Genomic DNA, 18551 nt, shown 5'->3' on the forward strand with positions numbered 1-18551 from the left:
ACATACAACCCAAAGTCGTCTAAGACAATTGATGACATTTTTTGATCACCTTCATTCTTCTGCAGCTGGCAGACTAGCTATGCCAATCAATGGTGGGTTTGAGCCTGTCAAGGCAAACCCATCCTGTATATCTCCCACAACTAAGGCCATGTCTATACTGCTGCAATCGATGCTCTTTCCCATCAACTCCGGTACTCCAGCTGCCTGAGAAGAGAAGTGTCTCCTGTCGACACAGCACGGTATAGACACCTCGGCTAGTTGACCTAAGCTACGTTGACTTCAGTTACATTATTCACGTAACTGAAGTAGTGTAACTTAGGTTGACTTACCGCAGTAATGTAGACAAGGCCTAAGATCAGCATTACCAGTCCTTCCCCCACCCCGCTCACCCAAGAGGCTTCAAATATTTCTACATGAACTAAGTCCTGTGCTGTTAGGTCTTTGCAATACATAAGAGATCTAAACAGCTAGCAGGTCTGAAAATGACATTGTAGGACAAGGACCCCAAAAGGCTGGAACTCTTTGGCTGAAAGGTCTGTTCTTCCACCAGTCTCCAAATGCACATAGTAAATTATCAGGTGCTTCTAGTGAAATGTGGGATAAATTGTCTCAGTTTCTGGACAAGCTGTGAGGCGAAAGAAGAGGTGGAGGCCAATTTGTCAGGACAACTTCGCTTCTATCACGTCTGCCTGTGCTATGCCTACCTCAATTTCCGTGCACAAGTTACCATGATTTCAATACTCTGGCATTTCTAAAGAAGTCTAGATAATAGAAGACCTGACCTTTAAGGGACTGCAGCTATTCCACAGCAAGACAGATAAGGCTGTCCATACTCTGACTCCAGAGCCACTCTGTCTTTGGGCCTCTATATCTTATCTCTAAAACAAAGACATACAAGTGTCAAATGCTCTTCAGACAGCTTGCTTCTCTTACCAACAACAGAAGACATTTGGCCTTCTTGAAAAGGCCTCATTGTTCAAGAAGTTCAGCCTCCATTGGTACTATCCACATGGCATCATCATCCAGGCATCAGGTTTGATGTCTTTTGACAAGAGCACTGTACCAATTCTTGTGGATTCATATACTTTCCTCCCCTCATTTTGAAAATAGCCTTGCCTTTCTTTTGGCAGCATGGGTTGGAATCACCATGGACTGGGTCCTGGAGATAATTGACAAAGACTATTCTGTGTGATTCCATCTCTACATACTCCCCCACCCACTTCCTCATTCCTTTTCAGGGATCCTTCTCATGAGACATCATTAAGAAAAGCAGACTCCCTATTGCAATGTAAGCAGTAGAAGAGTTGTCACAGGATGTTTTATTTCCCTTATTTTCTCATCTTGAAAAGGTCTATGCCCCATTCTAAATCTGAGAAGACAAAACAGATTCATCCACTTCAAGTTCAGAATGGTGACTTGAGTCTCATTTATTCCCTCCGAGGACCCCCAAAATTGGTTTGTGACACTTGACCTTGAGGACACCTATTTTTACCTGGCAATTCATGCAGCACACAGAAAATACTTGCATTCAGTAGTAGAGAAACAGCCATTACCTGTATACATTTCTCCCCTTTGGTCTGTCCACAGCACTAAAGGGGTTCGCCAAACAAATGACACTAATGGTTGCTCACTTACGACATTCAAGGCATTGACATACCCCTCCTGACTATTAGCTAATGTGACACTCTGTCTCAAAGTAGTACCCTGGAACCCCCATATTCACCATTGTGATATGACTGATATGTTTTATGCAAAGTTTGCCTTGAGATATCATTTTGTAAGTCTTGATCTGTTGAACAATAATATCCTGTTGGATTTTATGCACTATTGTACACGAAGTTATGAAGTATTTCTATGTGTTACTGAAATATGTTGTGAGGTTGGGAATACCCACAACCAGCCTTTCAGTTGCAACAAAGGAGGGCTCAGATTGTTTTCTTGATGGGCCATTAACACTATCCGCTATCCCTGAGGCTCCTTAGAGAAGGCACACACACAATGGAGACTGCTTGACTAATGGGGACTCACTGACCCACATGTTCACAGCAAGGATCTTTCTAGCAGCTGGAAGAAAGTATAAAAAGAGAAACAGTGATATCACCACTTGGCCTCTCTACCTCCCTCCCCTCCCCCCGAAACCCCATCTCAATACCTGGAAGAATGTCTGGAGGAAAAAGACTTTGAACTGGGGAGGAATGGTCCCAGCCTGGAAAGGGAGTCCAGTCTGTGTATTGAGGAACAATAACCTGCTTGTACCATCTGTTAGGGTGAGACGTTGCTTGATTTAAATCTTGCTTAGTGTGCTAAAGTTAGAATTAGACTGTGAATTTAATTTTGTTTCTTAGGTAACCAACTTTGATCTCTATGCCTGCTAGTTATAATCACGTAATCTATCTTTTTGTAGTTAATAAATCTGTTTTATAGTTTACCTAAAATTGTGTTTTGGTGGAAGTGCTTGGGAAATCTCATCTCAGATTACAAAGGCTGGTGCATGTCCACTTTCCTATGAAGAAGAGGCAAACTAAGGGTATGTCTTCGCTGCCCACCCACCCGGCTGGTAGTGATCGATCCAGTGGAGATTGATTTATCGCGTCTAGTCTAGACGTGATAAATCGGTCCCCGAGCGCTCTCCCGTCGACTCCAGTGCCGCAAGAGAGACAGGCAGAGTCGATGGGGGAGCGGCAGCAGTCGACTCACTGTGGTGAAGACACCACGGTAAGTCGATCTAAGTACGTCGACTTCAGCTATGTTATTCACGTAGCTGAATCTGCGTAACTTAGATCGATTTCCCCCCACAGTGTAGACCAGGCCTAAGTAATCAACTTACACTGGTCTGGCTTCTGACCAGTACACGACAGTACAGTTTGGGGGTGCAAGGCTGGGGAGTTGGGGGGGAGGGAAATTGGCTTGAGGCTCTCTATTGATGGTTCATGAGTGGCTGCAAGATCCTTCACGTAACACAGTTGGGTGTGTCCCTGCATGTGGATGTCTGTGTAAGTGCAGCGCCTGTTAGGCTTGTAGCTTGACATCAGCATCACAGTGTGAGAGGCAGTCCAGGTTGGTGGAACAGAGGGCATAGTGGTCCCACAGTCCAGGTTGCACCCCGGGGACCCATCACAGAGGTGAGATGACCAGTTCTTTATGCACAGTCCTGACCTCATCCCCTTGGACTCAAGTCAATTAAAGTTAACTCCAGCGCAAATCCTAAAGTTTACAGGGGTAGTCATGGCCTGAAAATAAGCAAAAGTTTACATCCCTTTGGAAAAGTCTTCAACTACAGCTTCATCTCTAGTCTCCAAAAACAACATCGGGAACTTGCCTCAGATTTCTGGGGCATAAGAACATAAGAATGACTCTGCTGGGTCAGACTAATGGTCCATCTTGCCCAGTATCCTGTCTTCTGACTGGCCAGTGCGGATGCTTCCAAGGGAACGAACAGCACAGGGCAATTATCAAGTGATCCATACCCTATCATTCATTCCCAGGTCATTGATGGACCTATCCTCCATGAATTTATCTAATTCTTTTTTTTAAACCCAGTTATAGTTTTGACCTTCACAGCATCTCCTAGCAACAAGTTCTCCAAATTAATTGTGCATTGTGTGAAGAAGCACTTCCTTATGTTTGTTTTAAACTTGCTGCCTATTAATATAATATAACCAGAGGACCCCTGGTTCTTGTGTTGTTTAAACGGGTAAAATAACACTTCCTTTTTCACTTTCTCCATACCATTCATGGTTTTATAGACCTCTCCTACCTTAGTAATCTCTTTTCTAAGATGAACAGTCCCACTCTTTTTAATCTCTCCTTTTATGGAAAACGTTCCATACCCCAGTCATTTTTGTTGCCCTTTGTTGTTCTGTCCAATTCAAATACATCTTTTTTTGAGATGGGGCAGCCAGAACCACAGTACAGTAGAACCTCAGAGTTATGAACTGACCAGTCAACCGCACACCTCATTTGGAACCGGAAGTGTGTAATCAGGCAGCAGCAGAGACCGGAAAAAAAAAAAGGTAAATACAGTATAGTATTGTGTTAAATGTAAGCTATTAAAAAATAAAGGGAAAGCAGCATTTTTTTCTGATCGTAAAGTTTCAAAGCTGTGTTAAGTTAATGTTCAGTTGTAAACTTTTGAAAGAACAACTATAACGTTTTGTTCAGAGTTATGAACACTTCAGAGTTACAAACAACCTCCATTCCCAAGGTGTTCGTAACTCAGGTTCTACCCAATTCAAGGTGTGGGCGTACTTTGGATTTATATAATGGCATTATATTTTCTATCTTATTATTCATCCCTTTCCTAAGGGTTCCTAACATTCTGTTAGCTTTCGTGACTGCAGCTGCACATGGAGCACATGTTTTCAGAGAACGATTTATGATACAAGATCTTTCTTGAGTGGTAAGAGCTAATTTAGACCCCATCATTTTGTATGTGTAATTGGGATTATTGTTTCCAATGTGCATTACTTCGTATTTATCAGCATTGAATTTCAACTGCCCTTTTGTTGCCCACTTATCCAGTTTAGTGAGATCTCTTTGTAACACGTCAGTCAGCTTTGGACTTAACTGTCTTGAGTAATTTTGTATCATCTGCAAATTTTGCCACCTCACTGTTTACCTCCTTTTCCAGATCACTTATGGATATGTTGAACAGCACAAGTCCCAGTACAGAGCCTTGGGGGACCCCACTGTTTACCTCTATTCTGAAAACTGAACATTTATTCCTATCCTTTGTTTCCCATCTTTTAACCAGTTACTGATCCATGAAATCACCTTCCTTTTTATCCCATGACTGCTTCGCTTGCTTAAGAGCCTTTGGTCTGGGACCTTGTCAAAGGCTTTCTGGAAGTCCAAGTACACTATATAAACTGGATCACCCTTGTCCACATGCTTATTGACTCCCTCAAAGAAAAAACAACTGCGAGGATTAAGCATTAAGAATAGCTTTGTTGAGGTCCAGCTTAAAGGTTACAAGCAAAAGAAAAAAAACACCTGGGATTAGCACAGAGGAATCCACAAGCCATAAAGAAATAAACCTAATCGCGTCTTCCTAGATATTTCTTGATCTACTTACATATCTGGGGTTTTAAATGAGTAGTTTCTAAGTATGATACTGAAGATTTTTCATACTTGGCCCAAAGCTTCTTACAGCATAACTGCAGCCCTGTCTGCCTCTTCCCGGAGAACAACCACAGATACACAAAAGGGGAGTCGTTTTTCAATTTTAAAAAGTTTTAGCCTTCCCATTGGCTCTTTTGGCCAGGTGTCCACTCACTTCCTTTTACCTATGCATAGCAGTGAAACTTTTTTCTTAACCCTTTACAGGTAGAGCAATTAGAGAACAGCCACTAAGAGCGGTTTTATAGCTGCTGGCTGGCTGGGTGACCATAAAAGGGAGCTTCATTTATCACAGATGTGCTATGCTTTTCCTTTCTACCAAAAGACACAAGATCCGATTAAGTGCAGACTGGTGGCTATATTGCAGGAAAAGATATGTTTTCTGGAAGTGCAAGTTTTCAACACTGTGTAACCTCTGAGAACTTGGACAACCAGTTTCAGAAATGCTTGCCACAGACTTCACAAGGGGAAGTCATAAGAGCAGAAGGTGACCACCAGATCATCAAGTGTGACCTCCTGTATAGCGCAGGCCACCACCAGCACAGTAAACCCAACAACTGAAAATTAGACCAAAATATTTCAGCACACAGGAGACTAGACTGTTGTGCCACAGACAGAGAATAGGAGGAACCAAGGAACCTAGATATGAGTCAACAGTGTGCCCTTGTTGCCAAGAAGGCTAACGGCATTTTGGGCTGTATAAGTAGGGGCATTGCCACCAGATCTAGGGACGTGATCATTCCCCTCTATTCGGCATTGGTGAGGCCTCATATGGAGTACTGTCCAGTTTTGGGCCCCACACTACAAGAAGGATGTGGAAAAATTGGAAAGATTCCAGTGGAGGGCAACAAAAATGATTAGGGGGCTGGAGCACATGACTTACGAGGAGAGGCTGAGGGAACTGGAATTATTTAGTCTGCAGAAGAGAAGAATGAGGGGGGATTTGACAGCTGCTTTCAACTACCTGAAAGGGGGTTCCGAAGCGGATGGATCTAGACTGTTCTCAGTGGTACCAGATGATAGAATAAGGAGTAATGGTCTCAAGTTGCAGTTGGGGAGGTTTAGGTTGGATATTAGGAAAAACCTTTTCACTAGGAAGGTGGTGAAGCACTGGAATGGCTTACTTAGGGAGGTGGTGGAATCTCCTTCCTTAGAGGTTTTTAAGGTGAGGCTTGATGAAGCCCTGGCTGGGATGATTTAGTTGGGGATTGGTCCTGGTTTGAGCAGGGGGTTGGATTAGATGACCTCCTAAGGTCCCTTCCAACCCTGACATTCTATGATTCGAAGGTGCACCAGTGTCTAGGGTCCCCGCAATGGCAGGGAAATGATTAAGTGAGATATACCCAGATAATCTTAGCAAGTGATCCACCACCACATGCTGCAGAAGAAGGCGAAAATACCCCAAGCTCACTGCCAGTCTGACTTGGAGGAAGATTCAGTTATAAGGCAACTGGAAGGAGTACATATGTGACGATATGTAAGCAAGAGGGGAAAGAGCCAGGAGTCATTCAACCTGGCTGCAAATATCAAATGTTACCAAGTATTCAGCGATTACTGGAGTGTGTGTATATGGAAGAAAAGAACACACCAGCTACAGTGACATCGTTGATGGGAGTTTTTGTGAAGCAAGCAGCTATCAAGAGGTACTTCAGCCATCCTAAGAAGGTAAGCAATCATCAGTGGTGACTAGTTAGCATGGATAGAGAATTCAGAAAGGACAACAGGATGGTATGCTGACTCACTAGAATGAAAATATGAGCTGTAATTGCAAGATTGAATGGGATTATGAAGTCATCTGGCAAGTCTCCACTGGTGTTGATACACATTGGAATCACGTCATCACATGGAACTTGACACACTATAGAAGATTTCAGAGATCTTGGGAGAGCAGATCATAGAATATCAGGGTTGGAAGGGACCTCAGGAAGTCATCTACTCCAAACCCCTGCTCAAAGCAGGACCAATTCCCAGATAGATTTTTGCCTCAGATCCCTAAATAGCCCCCTCAAGATCAAACTCACAATCCTGGGTTTAGCAGGCCAATGCTCAAACCACTGAGCTATCCCTCCCCTCTTAAGGTCATCTTATTGAAGAGCCTTCCAGTCTCATGAGAGAGAAGGCAGAAAATATTGGAGGCGAACCATTGGCTGTGTTACTGATGTGAAGCTGAAGGTTTTGGTTTCTTTGACGTATTAGACCAAGTTACAGCAGGATCCGGGGTTGTATAAACAGGGTGGGCCTGCATCTCACAAGCATAGTGGCTAATCTTCTCAGTTGGAGATTAGCTGGAGCAGGGAGGGTCCCCCAATGTGAAGGGAGGGTGCTAAGAAGGCATGTGCAGTACAAATTCAGTGTCATGAAAAACTTGAATCAAGGTGGCAAAGAATGTGAACAGAAGAAAATTTTTACTTACTAATTCTAGGGATCTGGGTAACAAGAAGAACTGGAAATTTTCATTGAAAAGAAATTTGCTATAACTGGCATTACAGAAACCTGGTGGGATAATTTGCATGATTGGAATGTTAAAATAAGTGGTTATATTTTTTTAAGAGGGATAGTATGTGTAAAAAGGCAGTGTGTGGGGTGGGTGGCAATTTTACATGAAAGATATCATTACCTGTTTTAGAGTTCTTGATAACTCTGAACCACAGCATCTTGAAATGCATATTGATCAATGTGGAAACAAAGACCAGAAGGGGGTATTGGTGGGGGTGTGCTAGACCATCAAATCAGAACAGAATGAGTTTCTCCTTAAGCACCCGTCTGTAATGTTTGGAAAGTAATTGTGATATTATGGGGGATTGCTGGAGGTCTCGTGCAGACAGTAGTAGAACACCATTAGAATGTCTAAAATGTATAGATAATTTTCTAACCGAAAAGATATTGCACCCAACACAAGGTAGTTCTACTTTGGACCTCATCGTGACACATAAAGGTGAATTAATTGCTGAAATAGATGCTGGTGGTTGCCTAGGGACTAGTGATCATGACCTGATTTAAACTCAATATGGGCAAATGAAGGACCCTCACAACCAATAAAATATGGTTCATTGAAGGTAGCAATTGGAAATAAAACAATATAGAACAATGGGAAACTAGATAGTAATTTATATAAATTAAAAGTTATGAAATATAGAAAATTGATAAGGGAAGACTCATGGCTGACAAGAGCTAAAGACAATGAGTTTTTTAAAAGTATGTTAAGAACAAAAGAAATCCTAGTAATGGTAAAGGTCCATTTCTAGATAGAGATGGTAAATTGTTACTAATGATTCAGAAAAGGCAGAAGAGTTCAATAAATTTTCTGTCCTGTACTTAGAAAAAACTAGAATGATATACTCTTTTCATCTGAGAGTGATTTTCCAGTCCATTTGTAACTAAGGAGGATATTAGCATCTATTAAGGCAAAATATTCTTAAATCAGCAGGCCTGAATATCTTACACCCAACAGCTCTAAAAGAGCTGGCTGAGGAGATCTTTGGCCTGCTGATAATTTTTAATAAATCATGTAATACCAGGGAAATTCCAGAAGACTGGAAGACAGTTAATGTACCAATATTCAAAAAGGCTAGTTAGGTCAGTTAGCTTGACATCAGTTCTGGGCAAATTAATAGAGAAACTGATGTGGAATTCAATTAATAAAGAATTAAAGGATAGGACTATAGTTAAAGCCAGTCAATATGGTTTTATAGAAAATAAGTCTAGTCAAACAAACCTGATTTAATTTTTTGAGGAGATGACAAGTTTGGTTGATGTAAAAGACTTAGATTTTTGAAAGGCATTTGACTAAATACCACATGGCATTCTGATGAATATTAGCCCTATACAGTATCAGTAAAGCATATGTTAAGTGGATAAAGAAATGAGTAGCTCACAGATTTCAAAGTAGCTGTCAATGAGGAATCATTGTTGAATGCAGATGTTTCTAGTGGGATTTCACAGGAATCAATATTAGGGCCAATGGTATTCAACATTTTCATTGATGATTTGGAAATAAAATCACTGCTGATAAAATTTGTGGATGACCAACAGATTGGCAGAATGGTAAATAATGGTGAGACCGGGACAGTCATGCAAAGCAATCTGGATCGCTTAATAACCTGAGGCCACCCAAATAAAATTTTTTACTACAAAGTTACATATTTAAGAACAAGGAATTGGGGCCAGAGCTACAGAATGGGGAACTGTATCCTGGAAAGCAGTGACTATGAAAAGGATTTAGGGGTCATAGTGGACATGTAACTCAACATTTTCCCAGTGTGATTCTGTGGCAAAAATGTCTAATGCAAGCCTTGTATGTATAAACGGGAGTAGTGAGTAGGGATATGATTTTTTTACTTCTGTATATGGTGTGGTTAGACCAATTGTGGAATACTGCATACAGTTCTGGTGTCCAATGTTTCAACACCCTTTTAAAAACATGAAGAGGGTGCAGAAAAGAACCCCAAAGTCATTTGAGGGCTGCAGAACAATGCCCTACAGCAGGGGTGCCCAACCTACGGCCTGCAAGCCATACATAGAATCATAGAATATCAGGGTTGGAAGGGACCTCAGGAGGTCATCTAGTCCAACCCCCTGCTCAAAGCAGGACCAATCCCCAGACAGATTTTTACCCCAGTTCCCAAAGTGGCCCCCTCAAGGATTGAACTCTCAACCCTGGGTTTAGCAGGCCAATGCTCAAACCACTGAGCTATCCCTCCTTTACCAAGCCAGGTTTGGGGTGTGTCTTGTGAATTACTGCATAACAGAAGAAATCCTGCTTTCCAGTAGGATTGTGAGGGGGATCTCAATGAGGGAGATGCTCACAGAGGTTCTCCTCCCAGGAGGAAATGTTCTGGCCCATGGGTGGTCAAACATAACTATTTTGCTGCCCCAAAAAAGTAAGTGTGCATTAAATGATACAGTCAAATTCATATTTTAGAATCACATTCACATAAAGTCTCCTGTTACAAATAAGGTCTTGTTATTACAAGTCTATTACAAGTGCATTTAAAAAATCTAATTTACTTTTCATTATTCATTTTACTCTTTGCATTTCTCTCAGCTTAGGTAATGAAAATGGTTCAAGGATTTGCTTTAATTTTACATTGAAATATTATAATATAAGCCAATCAAAAAGAGTCATTATTTGCTTGTAACAAGGACTCCTGTTCAAAGGATGGCCATGATATAACATTAATTTATTTAGCTTAAGAAAGAAAAGATTTAAGGGTGACTTAATTACAGTCTGTAAGTACCTACCTAAAAATTAAAGTAAGTACCTTCCTAAAAACTATTGGAACAATTTGCCAAGGTCATGGTGGATTCTCCTTCACTGACAATTTTTAAGTCAGATTGGATGTTTTCTCTCAAAGCTATGCTCTAGGAATTATTTTGGGGAAGTTCTGTGGCCCTTTATATACAGGAGGTCAGACTAGATGATCACAGTGGTCCCTTCTGTCTTTGAATATTTCATAGATACATTGATTTTTAAAGCAGTTCTATGAAAAATTCGTGTTTTTTCTTTTCAGCTTTAATAAAATATATACGACCAGTATTTGTGTCTCGGTCAGACCAGGATTCTCGCAGAAAAACTGTTGAAGAGATAAAGAGACGTGCTCAATCTGATGGCAAATGGCCACAGGTATAGTATAATCTCTTTTATGTGATATTTGACATTTGTTGGCTTTGAGAAGCAAATTTTAGTCTTTTTTTTTTTTTTTTTCCTTCCTCCATAGAGGACACATTAGACCTACATGCTTTTTCTCCATGAATGCAAGATTTAAAATGTTTCTTTGCACAACATATTGCTAGCATGATCTTTAAGTTATATTGTAACAATTTTTAGTCCTTGGAGAAAATTTCCATTGGACCTAAAATGTTAGTAGCATCTGAAGCCTTTAAATTTAATCAGCAGCTGAGGTTCTTGCACTTGAATTTTATAACTGTTATGATATGGTACACTTTTGGGGGGAGGGAGGAAATAGAAAAGGAGGGACGGTTATGACTACTGTATTTCAGCCCTAAACTTTCCAGAAGTATGTGCATTTTTATTTTAAAATTTGAAGCATATTAAAAACTCTCCTGTTTTCTGAAGCTAGCCAGTCTCTGGCTTTAGTCTTAGCACTAGATATGCATCTATGTAATCCCTTTTCTCAGTAAGTGCACATATTAATAAGTCATATTTGATAAGCATATGTGCCAACATAATCGGGCAAACAAGTAGATTTTAAATAGACATAAATTTCTATTAGAGTAGTTCCTGATTTTGTGCGGTCCCTCAGTGAGAGAGGACTTGGCATGTACTCCCTGTCCTATACCATTAGCACCCACAACAAGGGAGAAGAGCTTGGAGCCTTACAAAGTACAATCACAAAGTACCTGTGCATTAAAAAGTGCATTCCAATTGATATAAAGAGGGTGGGTGTTGGCGGGTGGTCCTTGCCCTTTCTTTTCCCATCCATTGCATTCACATTCAGAAAAACTGAACCAGTTTGGCTCAAACTATAAAAAAACAAAACCCCAAACTCCAAAACCCTATTTTGGGAGAGACAAGGTACCTGAAAGATGAAAATTCGTGAACTGTTGAAAGACCTATAGAATGAAATATTAAACAATGCAAATTATAGCTCCTCTTAAGCACACCAGGTATAATCCTATAGTCAACATGAATAAGAAACAGAATATGTCAATGGCATAAGATAGTCATTCACCTCTATAAGTGTTTTAAGATTGGGACCTTAATACTTGATCCTTTGCCTTTGCTCAGCAACTCAAGTCAAAATATAATGTAGTGCAATCTTTTTTACTGCTGTGATTAAAATATAAATGGTATAGTTTAAGCAGTGTTTCCCAATCTCTTCAATGCCAAGCTCTGATTCAGGAAAATGAAACTAATTGCACCCGTTGCAACCTCACTGTGTGTTGTTCATAGCCTTCATAGTTTAACTTGCACATCTTCCATGCCCTGTTGGCAAGTCCTTTGTGTCCCCTTCCCTTCTTCCTCCCTCCCCCGTGACATACCCAGGGTACAATGCAGACTGAGTAGCTGTGTCACCCCTGCCCTCTAACCTGGGGTGCCCTTTAAACTGCTTTGCTGCTGTAGCCTTCAGTCAGGACTGCTTGCAAACAGCCTTCAACATGTAAGGCACTCCCAGCTATGTTTGTGTGTGTGCTCCAGCCAGCCCAGCCCCACCTTGGCTATGTTGCAGGGTGACCCCAATGCATCCCAGTCCTAGATTTTCTCCCCAAAATGTATGTCCTGTACCGCCCAGTTCTTTCCTGGACAATACAAACTTATATAAAGTTCCACATTTTATTAATAGAATTGATATGCACACATCTTGTTACCCCAGATGGAGTTTCACAGACACTTCAGTTTAAACACACTAGATAAGATAAAACAAGTTTGTTAACTAAAAAGAGATTTTGAGAGTAAAAATGATGAGGCATTAAAGTCAGAAATGGTTACAAGAAAAATAAAGATAAAGCTTAACTAGTGCCTTATTTAACAAACTACGTTAAGCAAAGTTTATTTCACCACATTCTCTCAGCAGTCTCACTGACCAAACTTCTTAGGTCAGTGTTACCAGATTTGCCCGTTACTTTGGGGTACGCTCATTTATTAGGGTTACTCTTCTGGGGGTGGGAGGGGAGGTTCTGTAATTCTATCAATGTACTGCTTGTGTCACTTGTTTTCATATGGAGCTCTACTTCTCCCTTCTGCAAGTTCCCTCCCAAAGGAGCTATCCTGCAGGACCTAGGTTCCCCAGGGCTGGGTTCCTCCAGGCCCAGAATGACTGACACACACTCTCACTCACACTCAGCGGACTGGGTCAATCAGCACTCCCAAGCTGCCACCCTTATATGCCCCTGGACTCAGCAGGCTAGGTCGAGCACCACTTCCAAGCTGCCACCCTCATATGCCACAGGCACCACACCAGAATAGAGTACGCCTGAGCAGACTAGGTCGAGCAGCACTTCCAAGCTTCCACCCTCATATGCCACAGGTTCAGCACGTCCCTATCCCCACTTTCACATTACAACTGTTCTGGTAGTAACCCACTTGATGAGCAAACCCCACAGGATTTTTGGGCGCTACAGGGATCTTCAGCTTGGGTAAGAGGAGCATTGCTGCAGAGCAAATGGGGAAGCCAAAAACATGGGAGGAAGGGAGGGAAGCAACCAGCTTAACCATAAAAGTTATTTATTGCCTGGTAGTAACCATACAAGGAGAACCAAACAAACAAAACAGTTACAATATTAAATCTAGCTTAAATTTGATTACAAAAGTTAGGTTTAGAAAACTATACCTGATCACCCAAGTCAGGGTTGGAAAGCTATACCTAGAGTAGAAAAAAAAAGATAGCGAGAGGGAGGGAGAGTTGGGTTCTCACCACTCCGTGAAGCTTGAACTGGTCGGGATTACCAGGTGGTGGTGGTAGCTGAAGGTCTGGAGGGCTGGAGACAGGCAGAGCCCACAGCATGATCCGTCAGGAAAAGATGAAGTCCCAATGGAACTGATGCAGATTTTAGATCCAGGCATCAGAACCCTTACTTGAGCGTGAGTAGAGGTTTTTGTAGGAAAACAACAATGATTCAAGGGAGAACTCTAGATTTGTTTATGGGTAAACTGATGGTTCAGAGGAGTATACCAAAGTTGTTTTGTTCAGGCTAGACCATAGGAACTGATCATTCCTGGCTATGGGCAGTGTTCCCACTGATAACTGATAACTACTGAGCTGGGTGTCTGCAGGCGTGGGTTCATTAACATCCGGAGCAAAGATTCCCCATCATGCAGAGCTTCCCTGCTTTTCTGGTCCCAGAGTTCAGTGTGGTTCTTGCCTTGGAACCTCTGTTCTCCATTCTGTATGCTAATGGAGATGCCTCCCTGTCCCATCTTCAATGCCGATAAGGCTAGGGGAGTTGCTTTAATCCTGTCACCGTTGTCCGGAGGGGTTTAGGTGTGTCTCCCACTCTTTAAGTCTTTCTTCTGGTCAGTTTTGGTTCAAGCAGAGGCTGGGGTGGGGGGTCCTTCGTGAGTCCGACAGGCTGGATACTGTGCCCTGGTTCCCCAAGAACACAGAACTGACGGGTAACATCGGGACCCCTTCTCCAGTTCAATAGCTGCTTCCTTTGTCCCTTTTGATGTAGTGAATCGAAGGACAGAGAAAGAGGAGGGGTGCCTTGGGGTGTTTATCCCTCATGTTTATAGTATCGGTCCCTTTCTTGGAAAACATTTCCAGCTGAGATTCAGGAGACAGTCTCCATAGGAAAGGATGTTCCCTGCTGCTTTTCCTTACCTGTTGTATCCTATTTTTTGTTTCCCTTCCTGCTTGATGACTTTGTTTACTGCTTAAATGCAAATTAAGCAGATCATACATTCCTTTGTTTGAGACTGACTTGTTTGCCAACCTCAGTTTGGAGCATTTGTTGTTAACACCATACGGTGGAATAGTATAACTTCACATACAATGTTACTACACACATTTTATGAGGACAGTATTGACCAGCAAATTATACATTTTCAAATGATATCTTAAAAGCATACTTTGTACAAAGATTATTACAATAGTGTCTAGGGAGCGGACATGGGTACATTGTCACCCCTCCCAAATAAAAACCACTTTGGGAAACACTAGTGGTGCATCCTTTCTTACGTGCTCTGAATACTGAAGTAGTTATCAGTGTTGACATTTTAAAGTATCGTTGCAAAGTTAGCACCTATTGAAATGAATGTAACAGTTACATCTGAGAACCATTGGTTGTGTTATGCTCTCTTCAAACTCAAGCAGGCCTCTCTCCATCAGTTACACATGGTTCGTGTGTTGTTTTTTTTTTTTTTTTAATGAAACTGAGGATCTGGAAAATAGTTTGGCAGTCTGTTCCCCCTGTTCTCCCACCAGCTAGTCCTTCATGCTACCCTGTGCCATGGAAAACACTGGTTTAAAGAATAAATAAAATATCCTATTCCACAGTTTATGTGCCAGATTCCAAGCAGCTGAAAGCAGACTTCAAAAGACCATGCAATCATTTAAACATTTTCTTTAACTTGCTTACTTTTTCTTAAATTACTGTAACTCAGATGTGAAGAGTTTTAATATTGGTTTTGAAAAGATGTAAATACAACAAATATTCTGTAACAGTAAATTTTGTTTTTGCTCCAAGATAATGATATTCCCAGAAGGAACTTGCACAAACCGATCTTGTCTAATTACCTTCAAGCCTGGTAGGTATGAAGCATAGCTTTCTTTACAGAATGTTCTCATATTGTATAATTTTTTAAATATATTGGTTGCCATTGTAAGTGGTTTGCAGTTATAGAATTTGAATAAAAAAACTGGTAATGAGGTGCGGTTGAAGTGGAATTTTTTGATCCTATAGATGGATTCTAACTGGAATGTGTATAAGAATCTGAAAGATGAGTGTTTCTCCTACTGAATTTTTGCATTCCTTATGATGCTAGAGCGGTCTTAGCACCCCTCTGAAACATGCAGTCTAAGGGTTCAATGTACATCTGTGACTACTTGCTGCTGGGCAGTCTGTAGTTGACTGTCCTCTTCCCATTGGATGCCACACATGTTCTTCAGCGGAGTTGCCCTCTGGCCAGGCCTATGCTAAAACTTTTGGCAATATAGTAATATCAGTTAGGAGGACTTCCCCCTTCTCCCCCCCAACATTTCTGTACTGTCAAAAGCCCTATTGTAAACACAGTTATAGTAGTACCAAAGTGCTTTTGCTGGTATAGCTTATTTGGCATAGTTTGTCAACTCAGTATAAGCTATACCAGCAAAAGCACTTTTATATTAATATAAATGTGTGTATGTTAGGAGAGTTTGCTGGCTCTCCTGCTCCCCGATGCACTCTAGACCACCCAGAAACATGGTACAAAATCCCTTTACTGCTTCAAGTTCCTATTGCACCCACACTTCCAGTTTTCCACTGATCCGGCCCATTCTGCTCTCCACCCCCATTGCAAATGTACTCAACCTCCCTACTTCCCCTGGTCCTAGCTGTCTTAGTCTCCACTCCCTTCACCCATTTCCTCTGAAATCTTATTGCCTCTGACTTTCCCACTTGCTTCTTGGTGCCAAAAGTCCTTTTCAGAGTCATTACTTTGCAGAATACATTTCCCCATTCTGTATGGCCTACATTCTTTGTTCCTAGCTGGGTGACCTTCCAGATGCACTTTAATGCAGGCAAATGGTTCATATGAGCTGTTCTTGCCAGGCACTCCAGATTACTTTGTGTAAGTGATCTGTTTATCTGATTTACCACTTGACAGATCTTTATCTGCAAACTTTACTGGTAGAGATTGTATATCTTCCTGACCACTGGTAGACATTAAATACCACTGAGACAAGAACAGATTACTGCTTGACCCCCCTCAAAGTACCTTCAGTTGGTGGTGAATCCACATTAATAATTACATTTTGTACAATAGTTTTTAATCTTTTATGTAATATATTTTAGAGTGCTATTTTTAATTAGAATGTATTGTAGTACAAAGTCAGATGCCCTACAGAAGTCTGTTATGTCAACACAGTTACCTTTATCAACAAAACTGGTAACTTCATAAAAATATATCAAATTTGTTTGCAAGACTTTTTTACGAGATACTTGACTATCAGATTTTTACAAAATTCACATCTGACAACAACTGTTAAAAGGCAGAAACAACAAATATATATAAAAAAATCAACAATCCTGACCATGAGTCAAATTTAGGGATTGGGCTATAATAAAATATGTATGTCTTCATAATTTATTATGATTTATGTAGGTTTTGGTGGATTTCGAATGTCTATATTTCCATTCTTCTAAATGCTTGTATCTTCTAAATAAGATAGATATATACATTGTTGTGAGTTACCAACACTGCCTTTTTTTAAAATGACTTTTTCTGTGGAATATTGATGTATATTTTGCTACTTCCAGATCTTGTATTCTTTCCACTAGCATGCTATGAATTTGTTACTGTATACACCAGACTAACGACGTAACCAATAATCACATAATCTTTTTTTGTAATGAGTAATTTATTTGACAATAAGACAATATGCCAAAGAGTAATGATGTGTAATGTGTGCTTTCCAGGAGCATTTATTCCTGGAGTTCCTGTCCAGCCAGTAGTTTTGCGTTATCCGAACAAATTGGTAAGTTTAGCTTGCTCTGCAGATTAAGGGTAATAGGACATGTTACTTTTTTGGATATTGCCAGCCCCACTAGATGGAACTAAGAACAATTAGAAAAGAGGAACTGTCCACAGATTGTACAAGGGAATGTGCAGACCATTAGACACTTGGGGAATGAATGTATGGATGAGTAAAGCAAAATGGCCAAGAAACAGTATTTAGTCCACGGGGTCATTTTCAGTTAATTCATTATGCTTTTCTGGGATGATGGGTGAACATCCTGCCCATAAAAAGGAAGGGACTGTAGGCCTTGCAGGAGCCTAGGCATAACTTGCTGTGTGAACCAAAGGTTGTGGACCAGAGTAGGACTGGCCTTACCCAGTGAATTACTATTCTGCTATCAGCTAACCAAGTAAGCACATTCCTAACTGGAGAGGATGGTACAAAAAGACACAGATCTCTCAAGTAACTATTTAAAAGCATTCATAAGAGATGATACAAGAATACACTGACCCCTTGTAAAGATAAAGAGGGAGGGGATGCAGGATAATGGATAAGTATCTTTTGTTCGAACTCGCGTGTATGAGGATTAGTGTGGTAACTAACACCTACTGGAGTGTAGTAGCTAACTTGTTTGTATCAAAATATAAAAGGAGACATGATGGGAGGGGGATCTTTGTGCTAGTCTAGGGGACAGAATCCTTGTGTCCTGATTGAACTGGTACCATTGTTGCAGGCATACATGAGTTAGTATACTTGTAGCTCCTACGAGGCACTTGTACTGTGCTTTGTCAACAATAAACCTGGCTGAGCGCCTTTGCCATCAAACCGAACCTTGTGGTCTTTATGAATAACATCAAGGGTTGTTGAATCAGCAAGCTGCGCTCTCAGCTAGTGCAGCTAACACTAGAGCTCCAAGGACAGCAGCACTAGTAGCATTAATAACTTAGCAGCCTTAACAACACTCCAGCACTAATACCATCTGATTTCCTCATGTATTCCTTCATGCTCCTTCATCTTCTGCTGCATGAAATTTCCTTTGTTTTTTTTTTGACCCTTGTCCTTACTTAAAGCCTACAGCAACAATTTTGCTTATTCCATTGCTTTGCAGATTTCCATGGCTTGTTCTCCAGTCAGCTAACAATTTCTCCGTAAATATGTGCTTTCTCATCACTATAGCCTACCACCAGCCTGTCTCTTACCAGGAAATCCTCAAAGGGGCCTTAAAATTGCAAGCCTGGCTCTTGAGCGTCGAGCTTGTGACACATTCTTCAATACTTTCTTGTTCCTTTTGCACTCTTGTGTGGAAGAGGAATCTTG

The 18551-nt window shown here is 41.0% G+C and overlaps 1 protein-coding gene across 2 annotated transcripts in view; it reads left to right on the top strand.

Moving 5' to 3' along the window:
• LPCAT1 (lysophosphatidylcholine acyltransferase 1) overlaps positions 1 to 18551 on the top strand; it is a 146697-nt gene that overhangs the window by 11707 nt on the left and 116439 nt on the right. For both annotated transcript variants that reach the window (XM_026659250.2, XM_026659249.2), the window contains exons 3-5: positions 10629 to 10741; positions 15265 to 15325; positions 17194 to 17252. In XM_026659250.2, the coding sequence (XP_026515035.1) occupies positions 10629 to 10741; positions 15265 to 15325; positions 17194 to 17252 (233 nt within the window). The remainder of the gene's footprint in view (positions 1 to 10628; positions 10742 to 15264; positions 15326 to 17193; positions 17253 to 18551) is intronic.

The sequence above is a fragment of the Terrapene carolina genome, unplaced genomic scaffold, assembly GCF_002925995.2.
Source record: "Terrapene carolina triunguis isolate 2854851 unplaced genomic scaffold, T_m_triunguis-2.0 Scaffold613, whole genome shotgun sequence".
NCBI lineage: Eukaryota > Metazoa > Chordata > Testudines > Emydidae > Terrapene > Terrapene triunguis.